Source organism: Gobius niger, assembly GCF_951799975.1.
Source record: "Gobius niger genome assembly, chromosome: 11".
NCBI lineage: Eukaryota > Metazoa > Chordata > Actinopteri > Gobiiformes > Gobiidae > Gobius > Gobius niger.
Window position 1 is genome coordinate 18,208,107 of NC_136862.1, and position 26,691 is coordinate 18,234,797.

At 41.2% G+C, this 26,691-nt stretch overlaps 1 protein-coding gene across 5 annotated transcripts; it reads left to right on the plus strand.

The window, feature by feature from the left end:
- The first annotated feature begins 509 nt into the window (after positions 1-509).
- Positions 510-26,691, plus strand: cxxc5a (CXXC finger protein 5a). 5 transcript variants are annotated; one of them, XM_079566630.1, is made up of 3 exons: positions 510-825; positions 9,125-10,111; positions 25,749-26,691. In XM_079566630.1, exons 2-3 carry the CDS (start codon positions 9,332-9,334, stop codon positions 25,791-25,793), a joined length of 825 nt encoding a protein of 274 aa, XP_079422756.1. In that variant the 5' UTR covers positions 510-825; positions 9,125-9,331; the 3' UTR covers positions 25,794-26,691. The 5 variants fall into 5 exon arrangements, with proteins under 5 accessions (XP_079422756.1, XP_079422758.1, XP_079422755.1 ...); XM_079566632.1 differs by having other exon boundaries at positions 9,131-10,111; XM_079566629.1 differs by having other exon boundaries at positions 510-821.

Consider the following 26,691-nt stretch of genomic DNA (forward strand, 5'->3'; position numbering starts at 1 on the left):
CACAAACATGGAAACATTGTATATACCCCTTTACATCCGAATAGTTTAATGTGAATGCTTGAGTTGGCTATACATTTCAAAATCGCTATAGATTAACAATACACTAAGAATTTGATGCAGTACGATGACACAATACCACTCTGCAGTCTCCGGTCAACACTAAATCCAATTGCAAAGCTCCCTGAACTTGGCACCTCATATGACCCCATAATGTTTTAGAGCACTCCAAACGGGTGCTATTAAGGGTCTGTTTTGACTACAGTGAAGTTACACCTAAACTAGACAATTTACAACTTTTCTGTGTGGGTCCTTTTCTCTTCGTTGTGGCAAAAAAAAACTCACTAGTCTGACAGAAATCCTCCCTTCATGTCCCTATAGAGTTCTAACTAAGCAATTATAACAGCCCTACACAAGAACAGTGTCCTGGATGGCCTGCCGCGCTCACGCCGCTGCTGCTGAGATCCATTCCGGGTTTTCAACGACGCTCCAAAAATCTATGAAATGTGTTTGCATGTTCCTCTGTGCGAGCGGGGATGTAGAGGTGGGATCGAGAGGAGCGAGAGAGCTGGGGGAACCCACGCGTTTAGCCTCTCAGAAAGTACGCGTCTTTCTAATGAACTGCCGCCGAAGCAATTTTGCCTTCTTTTCTCATTTATTGCCAACCGGCGGCCACTATTGGATTGTGTTGCCTGAGAAGAAGCTGTTTTTCCCGTAGCCTTTCTTTTTTTTTTTTTTTTTTTGTCACCACTCGCCACGGCAAGCTGAGAGACGGACGCTCGGACTGTGGCAGCCCTCCCCTCTGCTGCTTGGATCCGTTTTTGGTAGGTGCGAATAAAACCCCAGTCGTGTTTGCAAATATGCACATCTATAAAAAGGGGGAGGGAAGGACTGGGTTGGAGCGGAGATCATACTTTGTTGAAGTCCGCTCAAAGTTGGGATGTCATCTTCATATAGGATGGAAGTTATAGCGTGGTGGAAGAGAGAGCGCGCGATAGGTCTAGGCACAATTTTGCGTCTACGGATCTGTCATCACCCCATAGGGATATTTAGCGGAACCAAAGAGCCTGCATCAATTTGAGTCGTTTTCATCTCTTTTGCTTGTAGTTTGTTCCTGTGCAGCCTATTATTGACACTGTTTTCAACCGTGAATGCTTTTGCACTTGTGTAGTCTGCCTATTATACGGAACGGTGGCACAATGAATCGGCGCTCACGGAGATTTTTTGCCATTTGTTTTGGTCTAATATCGATTTGATTTTTATCCACTTTGTAAAACAACTTACGCGCTTAACGTGACATTTTCACAACAGTAGCCCACACTTGTCAACACGAGGGGCTGTCCACAATAGAGATATTACATGTATTTGTTTACTGATTTTCATGTTACCCCCTGTGGGTTTCGTTGATTAGAAAGTTGTTGCATTTCCCAAAGATACGGTCACCCGCCCGTTTCCCACCATTTAGCCACTATCCTAATGCTTCCTTTATGCGTTTGCCTGAAGCCTTCGTATTTTTCCTTCTTTTCTTTTCTTTCTGACTTTTGATGTTTTGTTTTACTCCTGCAAACTTTCTGTGTGGACACATGGCCTATAGACTAATTAGAGAGAATGACACTCAGCAGGGTACGGACAATGGACAGAGCATGGCGTCTAATTATGTTCTCTGGGCTTTTTAACTTCCTCCACGTTTTGGGTTTTTGTGCGTCTGTGCGCTTTGACTGGGGCAGGGGTATAGGTGGGAGGAATAGGGAATGTGAAGCTTTTTTGTGTGTGTGTGCCGTATAGACAAGCGTAGAGAGTCCGCAGACAGGAGCGCGTCTGGAGGGAGGGACATTAGCCTGAACCGATGCATTAAGCGTTCTCACGTCTCCGAGGAGCAGCCAGGAAGCTCGTAAATCTACCGCCTCCCCCCCCCCCCCTCACCCAACCAAACCCCTCACGCACAAAAGACGCATACACAAAAAGCACACACACGTCTCCGAGCAGCGCGCTACCTGGCACCTGCGCACACATGACGTCAGAGGCGGAAACTCATTCAGGAGTATAGCCTCCGCCAATGTGTGATTCACTCATGACCAGCCACACGTGACACTTGCCTGATGTGACTAGTGAGCTAATTTTAATTACCACTTTTTGGAACAAAAACGGTCCAAAGGATCTTCCATATCCGCTTTTAGTCATGTCAACAAAATTAGGCCCATATTTAATGTTGGCTATTAGGGATTTCAATTTGTTTAATGCACAGAATAAAAATCATCAACAAGTGACATCATTGAGCATCTGTTGGTCGGATAGGGACCCAAGAATAAGCTGTGTTTTGCTTCAGAAAGGAAATCAGACATTTCGGACCTATATGTGCAGGCTTACATTCGTGAATTTAATAGTAATAACAATAATAGGCATGCTTGTATGTTTATTATTACTAGCTGCATTACTTATGTCCATTAATTAGTGATTTATTTAGCCTATTCACCTTTATTTGTACGGCACATTTTAAGTCTCCAAAGTGCTTCACAGAGTACAAATTAGCACTACAAAAAATAATGTTACAAGCAAATGTAACTATATAAAAAATAAATAAAGAGTGAATTAACTAATAAAATACAATAAACATAAAAATCAATGAAAGACAGTCAGTCAGGAGGAGCACACAATCCGTTAAACACCAGTGAATAAAAGTGTGTTTTTATTGACTATTTACAGCAGAGAAATAACTTGTTATTAACCTAAAATAAAGATATGGAATATGCAGGTCAACTTTGGTCATAAGCACCAAACTTTACAAAAAGTTTCAAAACCATTCCTGTTTTAACATGGACCCACCAGACCTGTCAAAGCATCCATAAGTGGCTCTAAATCCTCAGTGGTGACTTGTGGTGAGTTTTGTCAGTTATGGTTGTGATGGACATGTTCTTTTTATATTCCAGCCTCCTGCACAAACATAACCCTCCAGTTCTGAAAATGCAGGGGTTCAAGCTGCCAGAAAATTCTCAAGATGTAGAACATTTTAAATGGAACTGCAAATAACCATGTCATTACCACAGACTACAAGTTTTGTCAAAAACTCATTCCTAACTGAACCATCGTTGATTATGTACGTTTTGATTAGATGTATGTAATACTGGCATAAGTTAAATCATCAACTGTATTGGCTGATGTGTAAGCTATAAGTGCGTCTATCCCACTTAATATCATAATTGTACTATGACCCCGCAAAATTCAATCTCGGTCAGGCCGTGTTTATAACGTACGAAAGGGTTTTTTTCTAGAAAGATAACAAAAAAAAAGCAAAATCAATCCATGAGCTGCAGGTCAAGGGAGCTCTTCATGAGTTCAAAACTTTTACACAGAAGCACAGTGGCACAAATTGTACTCAACTGAATATTAATCCACTAAACACTTACCGAATATCAAATTCAAGCGCAACCAGAGGTCATTTTAAACCATTTATCGGCTACTAATACTGTATTTGCCACATAAAACAAAATTAACCAGTCAGTGTCTAACATTTCCTCCGTAAAGACTTTAAACATCAATCGGGGCTGTCACTGCTGAAGTTGTTCAAACAGTAGACGACCAATTACCGATATGGATGCTGTGATTGTGCCGGTTTAGCCACGCCCGCGCTCCACAGTCTCCTGCTGAGCGCTCTGGTCGATCTAAAAAAAAAAAAAGGGGGAAAAAAAGCTTCACAGGTTGTTGTTGGGTTGTATTGATCGCTTGGACCGTTTATTTCCAGATCTTTATTTCCGCTCGCTTATTCTTTGTGCAGTGCTTTGTTCGTGGATGAGTTTGATAAATGGCAGAGGACAGGGAATGATTTGAGATGTGGACGTTAATGTAGTTGCATTTTTATTAATTGAACCTGTCAATTGAAGAAAAAAATGAAAAGGTTGCCACATCCAACTAAGCCAGTGAACCGTTTTGTTCAAGTATGTCTGGTTGGGGAAGTGCAAGTTAGTGGGCAAACATAGACACATGCATGTAAACCGGCCATGCAGTCCATTGTCACGCATTCATACTCACAAGCACATTCAATCATCCACCCACCAGTCTACATGCACACTGGAGGCAAGACGGATTAAGTGTCTTGCCCAAAGGATCTGGTGACTGGTGAACGCTCTGCCCCTGAGCCACCGGGACGTCTTCATATCAACTTTGCAGAAGTTTTTCAAAAGGAAAGATGATTTTTATGGGGTTTTTTTGTATTTTTTTTTAGAATTTTCCCAAATATAATTTTTGCTATCAACCAGTGAATTTCCTTTTTTTTTAAAACTTTTTTTTTGCTTTATTTCAGCATTTTAAACAACTGTATTTTTTCATTAAATGGCCTAACATGTAGGGATTCCTTTGCCCTGCTCCAGTTTTTTTGTGCTACATTAACCTCTTAACCCCCATCGTAACCGAGAACATTTCCTCCAGTACACATTACCCAAATGATAGGCCAGTGTAACGCCTCATTTGAAAGCTAAGGCCGACAAAAGAGATCTAAGCTTCTTCCTTGTCTTTCTTATCAAGTTTCAGTCATTTTTGCGTTTTTTTTTTTTTCACATTCTAGTTGCTTTTATGTGGCATTTTGGCTGCATTTAGTTTTTTTGTGCCATGTAACTACGATGAAGCCATAAAAATGTGACGAAAACGCAGCAAAAACGTGATGAAAACATGACAAAAACGAGACAGAAAAAAAAAACCTGCAACAAAAATGTGACAAACATGAGACCGAAATGGAACAAAAATGCAATAAAAACATGACAAAATCTTACGAAAATTACGAAAAACAACTAAAATGAGGAAAGAGGTTTGGCCGTAGTTGTCAAATGAGGCTTTACACCGACCTATAGGTTGTAAACTCTCCAGTCAGGAAGCTTTAAGGTTTGGGTAAAGCTGAATTGGGGGTTATGTGTTCGGTAAAGGCGGGGGTTAAGAGGTTAAAAGAAGCTTCTTCAGCTTTTTATTTACATCTTACACAATAACCTCAAATAACTAGAATCTGGGTGTGCTATATCACCTTTATATCACTATAGTCTTAGTGCTCGTTTTCTTCAATGCCTCGAACAGCGAGTAGCGGTAATTATCAGTTGTGTTATTGGTGCGACAGTGGGTCATGGAGACAGTTGAGAGCGGTTCACCTGAGGACAAGACTCTGGTGAGAGCAGCAGTCTGATTAGCCCCATGCCTCGGCTGATGAGAGGGCACACATGACAGAGATGTACACAAAACAACTGCAGATTACTACACAAGAGCCAATTAGGCCATTAGTCCAGTTTACCGCTGCGGGTCTTGCGGATTGTGTGATGGAAATAACATTATTGTTTGTTTTATGTGCAACTTGTTGTGGTTGTGAGGAGTGACATTTACTGTATGTTATTTAACTCAGCAGCAGAAAAATGCCACCTATGAAGCCGCGCTCACATAGTAAATGTTATATCATGCCACAAACATGACACGTTGCATGTCAAATTAATGTAGCTGGATGCTGAGGAAACAGTTTAATGATACAAAAATAGTTCAAAATACAAATCATAGGGCCGATATGACGTTAAAAGATGAACAGTGACCTCATCTCTGTGACAATCTGCCAATTTGTAGAGATCGTTGTATCGTGATTCCGTTTTTTTCTCTTTAATGAAAACACTTTTCGCCCTATTACTCATTTCCTGTGAGAGGAATCATAGTGAATTGTGAACTTTCAGAAGCGCCACATGGCTTTAGTTAACTTTCAAAGGCAATATAAAAATAACAATGTAATCAAGGGAATATAATAATTTTTAAGTCGCCAACCCTTAAATCAAACCACAGTATTACATCTAAATGACTAAATAAATTATTTTAAGTGAGTTTTGGAATCATTCTGTTTTAAATTGTGATAGAACCTGCTGATACCTCTCACTGTAGGAGCCGACCAGCCACATGCATCCAGTAGAACCCAGATGTTGACAGTAGTAGTAATAGTTGACAGATCAGGGAATATCTGTCTAATGTAGCAAAATACCATACCAATTCAACAATGTAGGCTTTAAGTATGATATAATGTGATGTTCAACCAATACAACTCATTTTTGATTGACTTACCTGGTTCAAAATACAGGTTTCATGTCATTTTCTTGATGTCTTGAGCAGCAAAAAATGATTTAAATCCTGCTTATTAATGAAAAAAATTGCGGGAACATTAGTGATTTCTTATTCACCCATGGATAGTGTTGTAGCGATCAGGAAGCACTGCTCATCGCACTGTCGTCATTACATATTTTTTACTGGTCTGACGCAGAGCCCATTGTGACACCATTATGATGTCAGCCCTGTCACCGGTACCACTCACTGAGCATCTTTGTATCTGAAGGATTTAAAATGTTGCGTCATGCCCTCCTGCTGTGTGGTGAGGAGAGTCATGTTACAGCTGATTAGGGCTCTAATAATGCCAAGTCATTTGACAAAGTCTTGTTACTATAAAGATTGGTCATGTATGTTGCATAAGTTGTATTATTGTAACACCACTATTACATTCAACAAGTAGTTGTCTTTATCTATTAGTTCATTCATTATCCGCTTAACATCTGTTGAAGTTGTTGACCATAGCAATGAAAAGGAGAAGAGGCGTTCGATCCAAACATATGTGGACAGTTAACTAGTAGGCTAGCCCAGGAGACTTTTCAGAGTCCGTTAGCCTGCTCAATGTATTTTCCCGACAGCCGCTAGCATTAGCCATCAGTCATGGCAAATTATGAACGATCTAGATGTTTTCACCTGTTGTCAACCCATCGACCACATAAAGGTGAGGTCAAAGCCTATAGAAACCGTTCATATAAAAATGTCCTCTGAGCTAAATGCTAACTCAAATTAAATGTTTGCTTTCTGTGGGATCAGATACACATCCAGTGGCCATTAAATTTTGTCTTATAAGATGTTAATGACAAAGAAACCACAGAAATTTGGTAAATGCCATGAAAAGGACAAAACATACCTCGCTGTATGTTAGAATTGCGCCTGTCTACCCTATTCATTTGCATGTGATCGTACGTGCAATTTGAATCCGGTCCGGGATTCGACGGCTAACAAAATGTGCGCATTTGTAGGAGCAGGTTCAGATAGCTAAAGGGATTATGATTTCTATGGCTTGGAACCCATGAACACAAAGGGGTGCATACCTCCCGTATTTTCCGGACTATAAGACGCACAAGCCATGAATTGCCTAAAAAAGAAAAAACAACAGGCTGAATAGGTGTACGGTATGCTAACGTAACACACTGATGGTTAGTTACAAGAAGCATAAACAACAAAATAGGTGTCTGGCATGTCAACGTCACAGTTCAGATAACAATAGAGAACATACCAAACTCTCGATCTCACTCCAAATCACTAAATCTATTGAAATCTTCATCCTTGGTGTCAATTCTGATTTATCGCCTTGGCAACTACCTGGGCACGGAGGCGTTGACAAGCCTCTCCTGGCAGCACGTTTTTCAGGCTCTCATTTGCGAACTCGTTCCTCTACCTGTGGCCATCTAGCTTTTAGCCCGCGATTAGCTTTTTTTGTTGTCTTCTTTGCGGTAAGAGTAACCTCTGCTTATCGCCAGTCCCTCGCAAGTTTGCTGCTCACTCCAAACGTTATTTCTGCCACTCGATTAGCCTGCAGTGCCCTCTAGCGGCTTTTGAAATTATATATTTGAATTTAAAAAAAGAAAAAAAAAATCATATACTGTATTTTTCGGACTATAAGTCGCACTCGCATAGTTTGCGCCTTATACTCCAGAGTGACTTATCTATGTTTTTTTCTTCTTCATTACGCATATTTTGGCTGGTGCGTCTTATACTCCGGAGCGACTTATAGTCCGGAAAATACGGTATGTTCCTCGGGCCCTATGTGAGTTGGTACATCAACCAATCACAAGTCATGAAAGTGAAACGTCTTAGGCTACATATATCAATCAGCTTAACCCTGCCCTGCCCCAGCCACTTCTATTGACGGGGAACATAGGTACCGGGAAACATAGGGATGACCCAGTACAGAGCTAGCCATGCTGATGCTGTGAGAAATTAATCCCTCAATGTCTTTACTTGGAAGCACAAAATACAAACCACTCTGCCACTATTTATATTCATATTTTACCAATGTGTCCGCACTGGTTATTTTGTCTTGGTAATGGTTGAAATAAAAAGATATAGCAGTGGTCTTTACACCATTGATCACCCACTTGGCCGCTCTGTCTGACTATGATGAATCGCACAGTATAGCACACTGTACAAACAACTCCAACTGCAACTTTTATTAGGCGTAACATCCAATTTTCCCTCAACCCTGACTGCTCTGCCTTTCAAACTGTTAAAGTATTTATAACACAACCCGCGCCTGACCACTATACGCATCGGATTTTAGATTCAATTCTCAGTTAAGCCACAACACACCCATGCCCCTCTTGCGAGATGATTCTTACTGCAGTTTCCACGCTCACACTGGCCGGACGGGTAATGCGGTGTGATGCGGTGGTGGGGAAACCGGAGCCTGGCCAGTGCAGGAGTGGGAGAAACTGAAACTCGCGGCGGCAGCTCGTGGCTCTGCTTCAGTGGCGCCACATCCCCCTGAGCTGCCGAGAATGTGGGGGCTGTGCTGTGCCTTTGAAGCTTTACCTCCCACTAATTCTGGCCTTCCAATTTCCACACAGTGCGCACACAGCCCCCCCGCCACCCCCCTCCCGCCGCCTTTGTTTGCCTTATAAGGGCAGGCCCAGCCATTTCCTCAGCCTTTCTGTGGGAGGTGGTTGACTGTTTGCGAACACGGACAGGTCAGGGGATGAGACGTACACTTGTTCTCACAGACGAGTAGTTATGGAAATCCAATAATAACTGTCCCATCCACTGGTTTTCCACGAAGGTCCCTTTACCCTCCCTCGTGACTCAATCATACAGTTATTATTGGTCAATTTTGACACAAAATTAAACTAATAATACAAAAATAGAACAATGATCAAAAAGATTACGGTGCAGTGCTTTATTATTCACCAGTTATTAGGTCATAAAAATGTTCAGAAATATAATATAATGTCTGGTTTTATGGATTAGATATTAGGGAGGATGTGTTGATGTTCCTTTGAGTTTGTAACCCGTGTGTCCTCTGTGTCCTTGTGTGAAGCTGCAGATGTCCATGGCTGACCGTGGATGAGGGCTGATTCGTAGTGCGGTCGTTGGGCCCTGGAGCCTCCTGTTCTACCCCACCGACCCGTGGAGGTGAGCGTCTCACTCACCGGCACAGAACGGACGCAGCAGAGATCTCCCCCCCTCGCTCACCCCTGCCCCCTCTCCACCCTCACCCCCATCCCGGACACCTACGCTCTGGACCATGTCTAGTGGGTTGTCGGAGGGGGGTCGGACAGATGAGCTGGACAAAGGTAGCAGTAAAGCAGACTCTCCAGTTTTGGAGCGGAGGAACCGCAGTGGCATCATCAGCGCGCCTCTGAATAGGAGCCTTAAGAACTCGCGCACCCTGTCCCAGTACACAGCCGTCTCCTCTGCTACTACCAATGGACACAAGGACAACAGTGAGAGTAAACCTAAGGCCCCTCCGCCTGCTCCTCCCCAGCCCACTGTCTCTGCTCTGACAGCGGGGAAGTTGGACCGCACCCTGGAGCAGGTTCTGGAGGGACAGAATGGCCTGCTGCACTTTGCCCAGGCAGCAGCCCTGCTGAAGCGGGCAGGGATGGAGCACATGCTGCTACCCGGGGGCATGGGAGTGGGAGTTGGGGACGCAGGCTCCGGGGCGAGCGACTTGGAGGGTACGTCTGTGCCGGACGCCGTGGGGGGTCCTGTGGACTTCCCATATGGAGTAGGGGGTGGTTTCCCCTTCAACCCGGGGCTGTTCATCATGACGCCGGCCGGGGTGTTTTTGGCGGACAGCGCACTGCACATGGCAGGTCTGGCTGAGTACCCAGCTCAGAGTGAGCTGGCCTCTGCCATCAACTCCGGTAAAAAGAAGAGGAAACGCTGCGGCATGTGCCCACCCTGCCGGCGGCGCATTAACTGTGAGCAGTGTAGCAGCTGCCGAAACCGAAAAACAGGCCACCAGATCTGCAAGTTCCGTAAATGTGAGGAGCTGAAGAAGAAGCCCTCTGCTGCTCTGGAGGTAAGAGGGCCAGACTTTGAGTCACCATGATATTTATTATTAGTTACTAGTGAATCTAAAGTGAGATATAGCGATATAACATTTACAATCATGCCATATTGTGAGAGTAAAGACAGGTGGTGAGGGGCATTGAGACCAGAGCAGGGGATATGCACCATGGGGTCCCTTTAATCTCTGCTTCACACAAAACCCACCGTCCGTCATGATATCATAATTGAGACTTCATATGCCATTTTATGGATGCTTTGGTGTTCTGTGTGAATGGGCCAGAATGCAGTGATGGACATGAGCTTTAGCCAGTGAAATATTGAATCCATGTTGTCCCATTACAGTGAATATGTGTACAATATGCATTTATGACAAGTGTGAACTGCTTGGCACCCGTGTGCGTGTACATGTGAGGCGTCCATCTGGGTTCGGAGTAGTCATCTGGAGCACCAGGTGTCGGCGTGGCTCATCGCCCCTGTTCCCTGCGCCCGTCCCCTCTCCGCTCACACTGCTGGTGCCTAAAGTGCCCCCTGAACTTCCTGTCTGAGCGCTCTGCACCCTCACTCACCCCGACTGTGCCGACTGAATCACAAAATCCATTTGAGCACATGTTCACTCTCAGAGGAAATAAACTTCACTGATCAATGGCTAATAGTGTCATTTTAGCATTACATAATAAATGGATAGATATGAAGCGCAGTGTGAGAGGCTGCTGCTCTAATTGACAGTGTGTGTAAAAGTGGATCGGCGCTTCAAATGCCTAATGGCTTCATTTCATTCTCTCTGTGATGGTGATTGAGGGCGACAGCTTGGCCTCTTGTTTACGGGCTGCATGAAAGGTCCATGTGCTGACTTTGGCAGTCCACAGTGAGATCCAGCTCTAAAGGATATGGTTTACTGCAGGACTTTAGGACCTATTCCAGCCCAAAGGGAGGAAATCCTAGTAAAGTGGTTGATATAAACAGTTATGGATTAGTTTTACTACTTTGGCTAAAAGTAACAGCATTTGTTGTGGTTGACCACTGTCAATATCACGTAAAGAAAGATATGTTATAGGCTTTTTAGGCTTGCATATTCATTGTTAATAATTTGACAATATCATCATTATTATAACTGAAAAGAATAGAAAAGAAGGTTGATATGTGCAAATGACTTTACCAAAAGCAAATGATTAATTTTGTTCAAAATGTTTGTATTTTACACAACTGCATTTATACATCTTATATCAGGCCATTCAATAACAAATTGAGGTACAATGTTAAATTAATAACTTCAAAAGACTGTGAATTTTATGTGCAAAAGAGCCCAAAAACTCTTGTTCAATTGTGCGACACTGAGGATTTATAAAAAAAGCGTGACTTTCACACATGTGAGGAATGAGGTGGATGTGACTAAAAACCTCCATGAGATTTCTGAGTGTTTTATTGTTCAGCTGCAAATTTATCCTAGGTTTTGAGTGTCAGCATGATTCACTCATTTGGTGTCACTCTGCATGTAGGTGGTGATAGGTCTGAAAAAATTCATTATCATCAATGTTGTCATGGCACTTAGCTCGATACCTGTTGTTCCAGAGACGCCAAGGCGAAGTTTTGATCATGCACACATCATGAACGTATGTGACATCAACATGTGTGATACACGTTGACATACATGACTATGTTTCTTTACGTCCCTTTACAAAGTGATGTTACATTACAGTTTTACAGAAGCATGAAGTAATTGCTTTGAGCTTTTTACTGCTACTACTGCTGTTTGGGAAAAGGCCTTCAGCAAGTTGGTTCAGTGCTTGATATGGCAAATATAAGCAGTGCTTTCCATGTACTCTCTGGTGTCTTTAAATGATCCAATAGTGAATTACACATTTACAGTGAACACACTAAATGTTAGTGTTAATTAGGGCAGGGCGATATGGCCTAATATCTGTATCATGTGATATTGTATTCTTTATGTTTACGGCATACAATTTCCCTCTCAAATATGATCTACTCATGCAGTTTACATCCTTCATTTCATTGTACTTTTTAAGTAAAGTAATAATATTGTGTCCACAACGATATCAAAAATTATATTGCCATAACAATACGATATGGCCCACCCCTAGTGTTAATATATAACAGGCTTTTTGCCAACACCATGACCATAAAGGTCATAATGAGTCCAATCCTACTTCGGGACAATAGATTATTATCAAGCCAAAACTTTCTTTGTTGTAAACGGAAGTGAGGGCTTGTCGAGCTCTTCTTGTCAGGAGGGTTATGTATTTCAGTTTTCTGATCAGTGCTGCTTCTTGGACGAGAGGTGAAATGCCTTCAAAGACAAAAGATTTCTCATATGTTCGTTTCTGTGTCTGCCCTACATACATATAGTATATACACAGTCTTCACCTAAACTGACCTCTCTGTATCTCTCTCCATTAGTCCGACAGACATGTTCAATTTCACATGAGTTTTATTTATACTCTCCTCTCATACATCTGCCATTATCCGTTCAATAGCCGTCTCAAAAGGCTGTTATTGAGTCAACAGCTCTTGTTGAGCCGATGATTAGATCAGAGAAATCATCCTGGGCTCACTGTGTCAAAGGGACCAGACAAATGTGACATCATTAGATTTATGTAGAAGTTGCTGCATCAGGGAAAACACAGTCAACACTAAAAATATATTAGTCGCTGATTATATGGTGCACAGTAACTCCATTATGCTGATAACAAATTATGCCTTGAATTCACCGGAGTGTTTCTCTTGTGGGGCATAGGTTATTTCATGTGGCTCTGAGCTTGTCTGAACTTATTGTTTTTGTCAATTTAGAGACAATATACTAATGTGTTGTCCTATTTTGTATTAGGTTTGTTCTGAGATATGATTTTGTCATAATATTGTAGCCACGTTTTAGACCTGGTAAAGCTCTGTTGTGTGGGATTAGATCTGATGGTGGTCAGAGTGTTCCTGAGTGGCACAGGTGGGAAAAGTTTGGGAACCATCGACTTATCTAATGATGCCAAATGAGCGTGTTAGCATTCTTTTTAGAAAGTACTCGTCGTTTTAATCAGGGTGGGGAGTTCTTGATGTGGCTTTACTGACACATTTTTACTTTAACTTATTGTTACTTTTACTGCCATTTGTTCTGGGTTATGCGTTGATTGTAGTAAACTGAGGTAAAAACAAACAAACAAACAAACAAACAAACAAACAAACAAACAAACAAAAAGAAACTAAATTCAAAATGAGTTGAGTAAAAGTGACATTTTCCCCATAGCCCTCGCTGTCTGTCTGCACAGCCAGCCTGTCTCTGCTCTGACTACAGCCAAGTTGGACTGCGCCCTGGAGCAGGTTCTGGAGGGACAGAAAGCCCCGGTAAACTTCGCCAAAGCAGCGTATGAGCTCATCCCAAAGCTGAATAAATGGATCGTTGTCAGGAAGGGCATCTGACAAAGACAAGACATTTTTGAAACACTGCAGGGAGTCAAACTAACACATAAAATCATACCTTTATTCGATGGCGCATGACGTCTCACTTAACTTGGGCCTAGTTGTCAGTTGTTTGCTGCATTACGTGTCCAAGTAGCCGGGCTGTAGTGAATATATTGGCCTTGTCTTGCACTTGAATCGTGAATCTCAACCATGTATACATGACTGTGAGCGTCCGCGGCAGTACACAAGCACGGTCCGGCAGTAGCAGCAGCAGCGGCGGCGGCGGCACTGTGCTTATTTTAAGGGTGTTGACGTTTTCCATTGAAAGCTCATGGCAGCTCAAAGAGGAGCGTAAAATTGGCAAGTGAGGGGGAGTTAGCATGCGGAGGCCTTTGCCACCTCATAGCTCACTGGCTGAAGATGTCTGGATTTATTCTGGGAATGCAACATTTGAGAGAAGTAAGTGGGAAGGCTGTTCGGCTCGGCTCGGCGTCTGAATCCCCTCCAGTCGTGTCAGAATCAACGTTACTGCTGCTTCTCCAAAAACAGACAAAAACACCAGCCAGGGTTAGGAAGTTGTACTGTTGTTTTGACTTCAATGTTTGAATGTAGTTTCACAATGTAGGCCGCTCTATGTGTGGGCGGCTTGACTATTTTTAAGCATATTAGTAAGATTCTCATATAGGGCATTGTCTTTAAGAGCTGATAGTTTGTACAGCATGAAGAAAAATATATTTTGGGAAGTCACGCAACAATGCAATATTGGAAAACTGTCCATCGCACTTAAGCATCACAGACACGGACATGACGGGTCCTTACAAATTCAACAACAGAGTCAGCAGTTTGCTTCAATATGTCAGTGCTTTTGTGTTTTAGAACAACTACCGCTCCATTTACCACTTGACACCACAATGTTACTGCTAAGCTCACAGTATTTTTGTGTCTGGCTTGTTTATATATATAAAACATATTGTCATAAAGAGTTTCAAAGTTGTTAGAGGGACTGGGTTGGTTTGATCAGATGAGAAAGAGGAAGCTTCTGAGAAGAGAGACTCATACAACCCAGTCCAGTCAACGACTTTGAAAACTTTAATAGGGAACATGTGGATGACTTATTTTTTATTTGTTTATTTGGTCGGGACAATGTATGTTAAGGGACATACATGACACTTGGGATTGTAGCCCCACACTTGCACTCTTAAAAACACTCTCATTCATCCTGGGTTGTAGCTAAATACTTTTATTTAGAATACTCATTTTGAGTAACTGTGTTCTGGTAAAGTTGCTCTTTCATTTGAGGGTATTTAGAATACAGTTGCTTTCCAAATATCAAAGGAATACCTCACTGTACTCAATCATTAAATTTTAGGTTCATAATCATAACAAGATAACAAGAAAGAGAATATCAAAACAGCCATCGAAAAGTTGTTTTTGATCATACACTGTTTTTATGTAGGATTATAATACAAATCAACATGAAAGTATTGTAAGTATACAGTACTATGATTGGACAAAGTAAAGGAATACATTATGAAATACACTTATTATTCAGTATTCTCTAACTAAATACAGTTGCAAAGTATTCTCCCCAACACTCCCTATTGTACATGTTTTTAGTGTTAGGGGAAACCAAAGTGGAGGAAACTGACACAGGGAGAACATGTAAATTCCACACAGGAGGGAATCGAACCTGAGACTGCTGTACCACCGTGCTGCTCCACCGTGGTGCTCCACCGTGGTGCTCCACCCCACCCCGACTCAATGTTTAGTTACTTAAATTTACTTACTTATACAGGAACCTTTGCGAGAGGATTTCACGATTGGGATAATAACATGTTTTCAGGGTTGGTTAGTTATGGGTATCTTCCTCACGTAGAAATGTTTCAGATGATGGTGTTTCTGCCTCAGACTGACAAACATGTGGAGTGACACAGAGACACAGTCACAAGGCACCGGGCAGACCAACAGCAAGAGGGAAGCGGAAGAGAGATAACTCCATGCTGCCTAGCAGTAGCTATATAATGCTCTATGAATGAAACATTAGCTACTTATTTAGACTCAATAAATGTGCTGCTTAAGATCACACCTATTTTGTAATCACTTTTATCACCACACTATTTATGCAGTGTTGAGAATTCAGTTTTCAAGAACAAGATATGGTTACTACAAGATTTAATCAACCACAGTTTCTATTACAAATAAGAACCTAAAGAAATTCATATCAATCAATAATACAGTCTCATCCGCTCACAAACATAACTTGGAGAGTGATGTTTCTGCCCATAAGAGAAGTATTACCATATCAGTCATAATACACTGCTCTCAGGCAGAGGCAGAGGCAGTTTGGGGAAGTGTCTTCTTTAGGTAAACTCAATGCTGAGGCCAACTACAGGTTGCTGTTTTAAATTTTCTTGTTTCAAATGTTGTTTTTCTCGGAGACGCTTTACCATCCCACATATACGTGCAGTGAAGAAGCATTGCCTTTATTGTGCCGCCCTGTTGTTGTTTTTACTTTAGCTGTCCTTTTGGGAATCCTCACAATGGTTGATAATAAACAATAAGTCCGATGCTGAAGCCCAGGGGCAGGAGCTGAACTGGAGATGGCTTAAACAGGCTTACATTCATTTGCATGAGTAACAGCCAGCAACACTACGCAGCCTTGTTCTACACAATAGGCAGCAGATTTACTCAGATACTGTCAATGCCCTGTGCTACAACGTGTCAAGCTATTAGTGCTACTCACCAGTTCTATTTCTGTTTGCTACTGCAATGAAAATTATTATTACGCGAAAGTGCAAACTACAAGAGGGATTCAGCGCCTGGGGAATTTAAAAGCGCATAATTCATTAAATTGTGCTACAGTTAATGCCTTTAATATTATTTAAAATGCTTTTTGCTAATTTGATTTGTACAGGCATCAAATGTGAATTTTATTTCAAATAATGCTGGACTTTTTACATTTTTTTTTCTTTTTTAAACAACACAAAAAGGTCCAAAACTTTCAATTGCAGGGCTTTCTGTGCACACACAAGTTTCCCATTCTGTCCAAATTGCTTTAAGTACCTACATTTTACATCATTCCTTTGTTTACTAGAATGACATTTGTAAAAAAAAAAAAAAAAAAAAAATGAAAAAAATGTTTCAGCCATAGAATGCATCAGAAAAAATTAAAGGTGGATTATGTGGAATGTAAAGTGCTTTGGGTGACTTCTGTCATGTGATAAGTGCTCTACAAATGAGCTTCCACCCCAGTCCGAAATCGGCTTTTTACAGCTTGTTTCTATGGTACAATGTCTGCTCTCTCTTCAGTACCACAGCCTGCCCTACATGGAGGCGTGTTTTGACCCACTCACGCATCTTTGAGTAATCTTTCTATGTCCTCCAGTAGCTATTCTTCAATCAGCCTTGCATGAGGTCCGAAGAAATGCTTTCCTCACCTCTCGATCTCTTGCTAAGCATATTCCTTTCACCGCAAAGTAAAAAGACTTGTCATAGCTTCACTACAGCCTGTTTGTTCTGTTTTTGTTTTTCCCAAGAGGAGGGGGTGAGGGAGGGGTTTACATTGAGATTGTGGGAAAATCAGGAAGTGAAAGGACTGCATATTTTGTTTCAGCTGATCAATATTGCATGGCATTATAGTGATACTGCCTACTTTTTGCAGGTGTTACCACCTACAAAAAGCATAAAACCCCCTTCCTTCCTTCCTTCCTTCCTTCCTTCCTTCCTTCCTTGGTTTGGTGCTACTTGTATAAACCCAGTACAAACTTACTCTGGAACATCCCTTAAGTGTTAAAATGGCCCAGGTTCATGAGGCCAGATCTTGTGCCTGGTGCAAGGACAGCGCAAGCTTCAAGCGCTGTTATTATCTTCCATGTGGCACTACTGGGCGAGAGGGCGTCGCTTATAAAAAGAGAGAGGACTGAGGTGTGGTTTAATACAAGCAGCAGTGCTCTGATGGCAGCCTCACATTTATTTCCTTGTTTACATCGCGCTGCATTGTGTTCTTCCTTAAGCATTACAGTATAGGCTCTGACAGGTCAAACTAAAAACTTCAAACCCCATTGTGAGCTAAACAATGTCTGTGTCCCGAGAGAAAGAGATGTCGCCTACAGCCGGTCCCACTGTGGTGCTGGTCGGCGCTCACTCGACCATGATTGCGTTAACGCAACCAAAACAAAAGCACATGTTCTCCCATAACCCCTCTCCCTCCCCCTCGGCGGAGTCTGGTTGGAGGAAAAGGCTGTTGTACATAACATCGCCATTGGCCATGGGGTTTCTTCATCCCACGCACTTCCCACATAAAAGCGCTAAGTCTGGACTGGCAAGATCTGAAGGTGCGCTCCTACTAAGCGCAAAATATTACGCTATAGCATGCGTTTAGAAAGACAAGATTTGGCCCCCTAATGTTTTAAAGTCTTTGTTGAAAACCCATCTTTTTGCAATGGCCTTCAACACAAGGTGAGCTAGTGTTAGGTATTATTATTATTGCTTAATCACTATTTTTACTCATTAATGCCACCTTATGCTGCTGTACATCTCATCTGTTTGGACAGATGTAGCTGTTTTTAAATGTGCTATATAAATTAAGTTGACATTGACATACTATGGTGAGAATTGCTGTTTCCACAGTTGCTGCTTCTAATACGATTGCAAGTGCGATCATTTCTTCATTTTTTGCAAGAATTGTTTGGCTTTGAGGTTTTTGTTGTTGTTTTTTTTCTAATTGCGTATCGTACAATCAGGTATGGATAACTTTTGTCATGTTTTGTCATTTCCCTTCCCCAAAATGTATGTTGCACCCAGCATTTATATGTTAAATTTGCCAGATTGGTTAAGCCATTTAGTCTCCCTGCCTTGGATTGCAGCAAGTAGCACACAAACAGTTTGCACGACACAAAGACAAAAGCAAAAAACTACCACATTGATTTTAGTGATTGGCTCCTTCACACCCACAGGCCCATCTGTTTGAACCTGTGCAATCAGCGGCGGTTTTCTATTCCTGAACGCCTGCCATTTTTCCATTGATTGTGCACATGTCTGATAATGAGGAAAAACAGCGTTTACAGTGAGAGCAGTTAAAGCGGAGGGAAGTGTTGTTGTGCTTCCCACACACATTACGTCAGGGAGGGTCACTTCTGCGCAGGTCCCAGAATCTGCGTCGGTGCCAGATGTTCCTGTCGTGTCTCTCACATGAGCGCATGCGAAAGGTCAACAGCGAGACAGACAGGCGACATGCATTACTGTCAGTTTTGTTGGAAAAATATATAACTGGAAATAGTAAATGTGCCTTATACTGCATAATAATACACATAAGTAAGATTGAAAAAGGTATTAGAACTACAACAGATGAAGAGAGGGGATACAAATTCAAGAGGGGCTGTTATGCAAAATGAATTGAGTTGTGTTTTGAGCTGCTGCCGCATCTTGGAGCAATCTTAGGATCTTCTCCAGTGGCTATTCTTAGCAGCTCCCATAAAGCTCCTTCGAATGTCATACGTATCCAGGAAATGCTTTCCTCACCTCTCCATCTCATGCTAAGCTGGATCCTTTCATCACGAAATTAACAGCGAAGGGGAGCAATTTTAGCTGGCTCGGAAGAATAAAAAGTGAAACTACTGGATATTTTGTTATTGCTTTTGTAGATCAACATTGCATTTTCTAACCAACAAAGTTATTAAGATGTGAATGGTCTCATCTTATTTAGACACTCAAAGCGCTTTGCAGCAAGGAGTCACTCACTCATTCATACACCAATGTACACAGACACTAGAGGCATGGTGGATGAAGTGTCTTGCCCAAGGACCCAACAGCCGTGTGCACCAGCAGGAGCCAAGATTCAAACCCCCGACCCTCCGATCATGAGACGACCCATTGTACCATCTGCGCCTCTGCGCCAATGTCTTAAAATATATACAAAAGGCACCATACGTCCTCTGTAAAGACACCAGACACCAGTTAGATTCTAATCTCTGTAGGTTTGAGTGTGAAAGTGACCAGCTATGAGTGCATCACTATGTTTTGTTTGTGGCCACTAATGACCATATTAACAGTTAATTATAACTTTTGGATCAATGTTTAGGTCTTTAACCCCACATCTGATCAATGGCATGACGTTGTGCAATTGTATACTGACGTTTAAAGGCACACTGCGTAACATTTTGGACTATACTGTTGCCATCAACACAAAACATGCTCCTAATGACCAGCTCAACACAGAAAATGCTATTTCTGCAGTGGGTAAGAGAATAGATAAGTAGGTAAGAGTGGGTAAAGAATAGATTTGGATGAGGACCTAACCTATTTAAATCTAAAAATCTGCTGCCTTTAGTCGACATCTTCATGGAGACGAGCTGGAGACGCACCCACTCCCAGTAAAGTTTACAGTCATATCATAGGAGAGAGCCTCATAAATGTTTGTTTGTACTTTTATGAGGTATTTTTCAATGATGAAAATATCTGTCATAAAATAAATGCTTGTATTTCAATTTTATTTGTTGGGCAAAATGTTACACGGTGTGGCTTTAAAGTACTTTTTTTTTTTTAACTTTAATGTTCAATCATGTAAGTTCACTTATATGATTGGTTATATGATTAATGTTTGAAGATATACCAAAGTTTTGTTTTGTTTTTGGCCATTATTTGCCTCTTGAATCTCACACATGGTACTATATATCTTCTTTTTTCTATCAAGCTCTACTTGCTTTGTAATAGTACACACTCTCCTACTTCTTCTAATGACAAATTAAATTTGTTGTACAAGATTTTCTGGCATGATTAGTATGTCTTAATGAATACCATAAATTTACATGTTCTATACTTAATATATGTCAATGCATTACTTGTTGTTTCATCAGATTGCTCTTGATTGTGGCTCTCTAACAAATAAAGTGGGCTATAGTGAAGTACAAGAATAATTGCCTTGTATGAGTCTTTCTGCTTGAGGAGAAATGTTCATTTGTTGTCAGCGGGAGTTAACTTTGAGAATGAAGGTAAATTGAACCTGTGGAGCCTGAACCCTGCTGCCGTTCACTTTGGAACAAAGGCATTTACAAGAACAATGTGCAGCTGATTCGAATGTAGACCATGGTTTAAGTGGCTCTGAAAAGTAATTAGAGTCGCTTGTGTTTTTGGTTTCAAACAGACTTAAGCAGACTAATAGGCCATTTGCCTCTTTGTTGTGAAAGTCATAATTTAACAGCAGCTTTGTGTGTGTGCATGTGTGTGCGTGTGTGTGCGTGCGTGTGCGCGCGTGCGTGTGCGTGCGTGTGAGCAATAGCTGCCAAAGTAGACACCACTTTCAGATTTGCAGTGTGTTGTATTCCTGAGCACAAGTTGTTTTTTCAGAATGATCATTGACAAAAGGGGATCATATATGTCTTTGATGTCTTTGCCAATGCATTTTACTTCCAGAAGTGAGAGAGACTCATAAAATCTGAATGCATGAAGGGATTTTTATACCTTTTTTTTTTTTTGTATACCTTATACGTGCTGTGATGTTTTACCTCTATATGAAAAATAACAATAATACAATTACAGCATTAATAAACAGCAACATAGTGCTCTATAGGTGGTATATGCAAACTATTCAATCTAAAGAGCCAACTCTTCCCTACAGTTGTGCTCAAAAGTTACATACCCTGTTAGAATTTTTAGGATTTTTTTTTACTAAGAATATGAAAGGTAACATAAATAGATTTCTTTCCACTAATAGTTAGCGCTTGTGTGACGCCATTTATGGTAAAACAACTGAGTTTGCTATTGTTAGATCATAATGAAAAAAGAAAGAACCAAAATGACCCTGATCAAAAGTACATACCCCAGTTTTCAATAAAGTGTATTGCCCCCTTTAACTTTTCAACACAAAAGTGCACCATAACTACTGTGAGATATGGAGGTTTTTCGCTGATGCCACTGGCTCCAGCAGAATGAAGTGAAGGTCCCGTTCATCTCAGTCTCCTGACCTCAACATCATTGAACCACTATGGGGAGAGCTCAAACGTGCAGTTCATGCAAGACAGACTAGGAACTTATTTACTTAGGGAACTTACTTACTTAATCAGGAACTTACTTACTTAGGAACTGGGGGCTTTTTGCCAAGAAGAATGGTCTGCTTTACCATCAGAAAAAATAAAGAACCTCATCCACAGCTACCACAAAAGACTCCGAGCTGTCATTGATGTTAAAGGGGGAAATACACGGTATTAAGAACAGGGGTATGTAAACTTTTGATCCGGGTCATTTTGGTGCTTTCTTTTTTCAATATGTTATCTTTCCTATTCTTTGAAAAATAGCCAAAAAATATCAAAAAATCTGCCAGGATATGTACATTTTTGAAAACAACTGTATTTACAACAAATGTGAGGGCTGAACCAGGGCAAAAGCTCGTACAAACGTGAGCTTTCCCAGATCACATTCACAAAGAATAGGACAAATGTGTGAAGTGGCTCTATAAACACAGTTTGCAGATCCATGTGTTATTGTAAGTAGGAAAAATTAACTTCCCACTTGACTGTAGTGCTGTAATTATAAAGTTGTCTTGCCGCAGAGTGCACTTACTTACTGTAGCGTCATCTCGAGGGGAGACACCAAAACCGTTGAATGTGTAGTATGTGAGTTTATTAGTATGAACGGTCACCTACACTGCAGATCATAAGTTTTAACGACACAGTTTTTCCAGTTTTCCTTGAATATTATGCAGCGTCAGTGTGCGTCAAACATCGGAGAAGGAAGCATGATGGTCTGGCTCTATCCAAAGCTGGTGACTTGTACAGAGTCACAGGCACCCTGTACCAAAATGGCATTCAACGGCACCATGTAGTAACCAGGAATGCTGTACCAGAACTACTACTGTAAAAAAAAAAAGAGGGTAAGCTTGTAAACACGGGGAGGCAGCACCGTCTCCAGATCTAAAACCCAATGAGTTGGTTTGGAAAGAAATGGACAGAGGAGTAAGACAAAGCAGCCGACCTGCACCCCATAGGAACTTCTGCTACAGAGTCGGAATGAGCTTTCTGCAGAATATTTGGTTTCCATTGTTGAAAGAATGCCACAAGTGTTTTTTTTTTCTTCCACAATATCATTTAAGTGTTTTTCCCCCTTTCAGAATACAATGAGGCATTAGACTGCACAATTGTCATTAACTGGAAAACTTCTAAAAGTTTTGACCAGTCGTGTAGTACTTTTTGTCCATTTCCTAGTGTTTGTACAGAAATAACTACAGTTGTATGCACACTAACTGTTCTTCATTAGACCTTGTTGCAAAACCCTGATTTCCAACTTGAATGGCGCTTCCCTGAGAAGTTGTCACTGTGGTGTGATTTGGGTGGGAGTATTGTGGCGCTTGTCGTACCTCGGTGTGTGGAGGTGTGCGACTCTGCTTGAATACATATTGGATCGGTGTGAGAGTGTGTGTGGGTGCATAAATGTTTGCTGAGCTCCGCGCGGCACTGGCCATTGGACGAGAATGTGCTGCGGCAAGATTGAGCTGCGCCTTGTAGGAAGCCACTGGCAGCGACGATGTGACTGTGTGAGTGTTCGGTTGGTGATGGAGAGACGGCGATGTGAATAAATGTGTCGTGTAACTTCTCCCTAATAAAGAAGAGAAGACGACGCAGGGGGTGGGAACATGACCATTGGAGAGGCTGCATGAGGCCCAACGTGCGGTGGTTAAATAATAAATGTGGTATATCGGGTTTTGCGTGAAGCCGGGGTTGAAGGATCCACTGGGGCCGAGAATCAGATTTACCGCTCCTCAAATATTGTTATTGGGAATGGGCAATTTACTCATGAGTGACACCAAACATCTATTTGCACATATACCATAGCGATGATAATGTAGATATTTGTTATAAAAACAAGCGAAATGGACAAATACCACAAGGTCTTTACATTAAGCTCCTAATCATGCTAAAAATAACATTGTTGTCAGTTACAGAAATTGTTCTCAATTTGACCTTTAATATCAAACGTGAATGAATATGGCTTTTACTAAAGTGGTTTGAGACATGTCAGAATAAACTTAAAGGTGCACTATGCAATCGATATTTGTGCGTATTTGACCTTGTAGTGACCCAGAGGCTGTGTGAGTGGTCAGTATGGCCCTCTTACTTTTCATCACAGTGGTCTCTACTACACTCCAGGATCAATTGTTTGGAATGTTTTCACTGCTGACGGACCCTTTCACCAGAAAACCTACAGAACAATTAATCCTTCTGCATTGTAGAGTCCACCGGGATCAAAAGTAAAGGCGGCATGCAGACTCATACAGCCGCTGGGTCAAATATGCACAAACATCAACTTTTTTTTCTGCATCAAAAGTTGCATAGTGCACCTTTAAAGTGACATTAGGGAGTTTAAAAATGCTAAAATGATTTATTTTCCTCCCCTTACACGTTCCAGCATTGTCCTAAGGTGTAGAATGAGCCCATGACCTGTTCATCACAACTGCCTCTAAAATCCTGCACTGTAACTCAAAGAGTTGTTACTTCGGGTCCGAATTGCCGTAATTCACTAGCTTATTATAGAAGCTGCAGTTGCACGTATGACCTGAGGTGGCAGTAGTGAGTAAAAAAAAATGCCAACTTGCATCTAGCCCCTTTAAGTTTCATTCCCCAAAAGTCTAGACAAACAAAATGCTGTTACTGCCATATGATTGGCTGACTATTAAAAGTAATCAAAATTCAATAGCATTATTGTCAAAAACCGGACTGGGGTTTGGTTTATTTCACGCATAATCCTGCATTTTCAATGTGTGAATAGCTCAAATACTTGTGTCTGCAGCTGATTATGTCATATATACGCTGTAACCAGGGCTGTGTGTCTTCTTTTTTTCATATATACAAATTACTATCTTCATTATTGCTTAAAGTATCAAATCCAATGCTTGTTTACAAGTATTTTAGCTTGAATAAAGAAAAATATAGGACCTGTAAATGTACAATCCTGGGAGTATGGAAAAAAAAAAGCAAGTTATTTAGCAACCAACACATCTGCAAAGAAGCAACAACTAGCGGATCTGTTGCATTTACAGTCAGTAGTTCTGTGTACCAGGCCATTAATGTTTATTGTCAGGCAAAGTGGAGCAATGGTTCTAATAAGCTTCTGTGTTTTGTTCGCAAACCAGTGAGTGACGTCACTGTGTCAGTGGCCGTGTGCCGCTGGTGCCATGACATGACTGCAGAATTTACAATCAGTTCCTCCTGGACACAGAGCCACACAGAGCAGCAGCTTAGTATCAAATGGTTGATGATCATTCGAAGCAATACTAGAATAGTTCTAAAAGAAGTAAAGTAACTTGTGCACGAGTAAACAACGAAAGCTCAATGTTGACCTGTATTAAACCAGAAAGTCCCACCAAGATTCAAAATCTCTTTTTTCAGGGACGTTTTGGATGACATATAGAAAGGGAATCATATTCTGGGGGGAAAAAACATTTGCTTCAATACTTCCTGCAAAAACCCAACACAATTAAATGATGCTACCCTTTATGAAATCTACAGTACAGAGAGATAGGTAACTGTTGCAGATTTGGGGTCTTTGTGACCCCAAGACCCAACAAGCTTCTGAATTCCTGCAGTGGTGATTCATAGCAGGTTGTGGCCCATGAGCCTTATACTGTATATAGTGGTTCTTAACTGGTATAATGTTGACAGAGACCCACCATCACTCAAGGACAACAACACTCTATATGTACTATTATTTTGTTGATTAAGCATTAAATTAGCATAATGCTGAAAATCAAACTCAACCCTTAATATTAACAGACTGTAAATAAATATTGCGGATCAATATAAAAAAAATGTTCCAGTTGACCCAGTTTTCAATCCCGTCCCACCAGTTGAGAATCACTGTTCTATAACTTAGTTGTCAAAGGTGCCATTATTGGGAGACGCTGTAATATACTTTCAGAAGAATTGAGCTCTTGAATACCATCTAACATTACGCTGATTAAGTTCAAAACAGAGCTGCAAACAAGCACCTTTTTGCATTGTATCAATTCTCATAATTAGTTTACTACAACAGTGTGTGTGCAGTTTAGTTTTTGTGAGTTGAATGCCTGTATCTGGGGAGAAACTGCTATTAGCAAACAGACAACAAAAGTGTTGCTTTTCATTCATTAACAGTGTCTTCTTCCTCTCTCTCCCCCCCCCACCCGACTCTCTCTCTCTCTCTCTCTCTCTCTCTCTCTCTCTCTCTCTCTCTGTCTCTGTCTCTCCTTGTGTGTCCCATGTTTTTCCAAGAAGGTGATGCTTCCTACAGGGGCGGCGTTCCGGTGGTTCCAGTAGGACTCCTCCTCCTCCTGCGCTCCCTTCCCAAAGCTCTGCCATCAAGTGCAATGCCAACTCTCGGATTGTCTCCAGAAACAGACACTGGCAAATAAACAAAATCAAGACGAAAAGAGAAAGAAATGTTTAAAAATAAAACAAAAAACAGTTTGGAAATGGATGCACCTACTTATTCCTTGAACCAAAAATGAATCGTAAAAATGCATCTTTGGCGACGTTCATTCCCTTTTTCTATTTTGGTACCTTAACATCCCGTTTTTTCAGCAAGGTTTTTCTTTTTTTTTTTCTTCTGTTGCTTCAGACATAAAACGGAAACCAAGTTTGGACAATCAACGAATTTCTGTGTTTGGTGTGTTCTCGTTGTTCATGTGTGGAAAAGAACAGTACTTGTGTAGAGAATGTAAATTTACAGCTATATTTTGAAAAACCTTAGTGGCAAACCTTATTGTAATTCTTCAAAAAATTTCAATGCTCTTTTTTGTTTCAGATTGATTGCTGGTGGGGAATGCTGTAGATTTGGGATTGACTTTGGGGTTGAAGATGTTATTGGCTGTCTGACACTACTGTAATGTCCTCAATCAGCCCATTTCTGCATTTCCAAAACTTTAGATTTTCTTTGTAAAACTGGCAGCCTTATGTTTCTATACAGCCCCAATGAGCACGTGCCAACGCTGCTCAGGGCAAAAGCACTAAGAGACAGCACTTGAGTCTCCTCTACTGAACGCACTGATGACATTTTATTATTATTTGTTTTCATTGTTTTTTATGTTGCTGGGTAGCTACAGCTTTTAAGAATAACCAATCTTTGTATTTGTTTAGAAAATTGGACTGGTTTTGTGAATAAAAAGGAATGCATGTATTTGTGTCAAAATTTACAATGTCTACTTGTCCATTTGCA

Excerpts from the sequence above, each read along its gene's own strand:
- cxxc5a (XM_079566630.1), top strand. The coding sequence starts at position 9,332 with ATGTCTAGTGGGTTGTCGGAGGGGGGTCGGACAGATGAGCTGGACAAA. Across the intron at positions 10,112-25,748 it reads AGCCCTCTGCTGCTCTGGAG|AAGGTGATGCTTCCTACAGG; the intron begins GTAAGAGGGCCA and ends TGTTTTTCCAAG.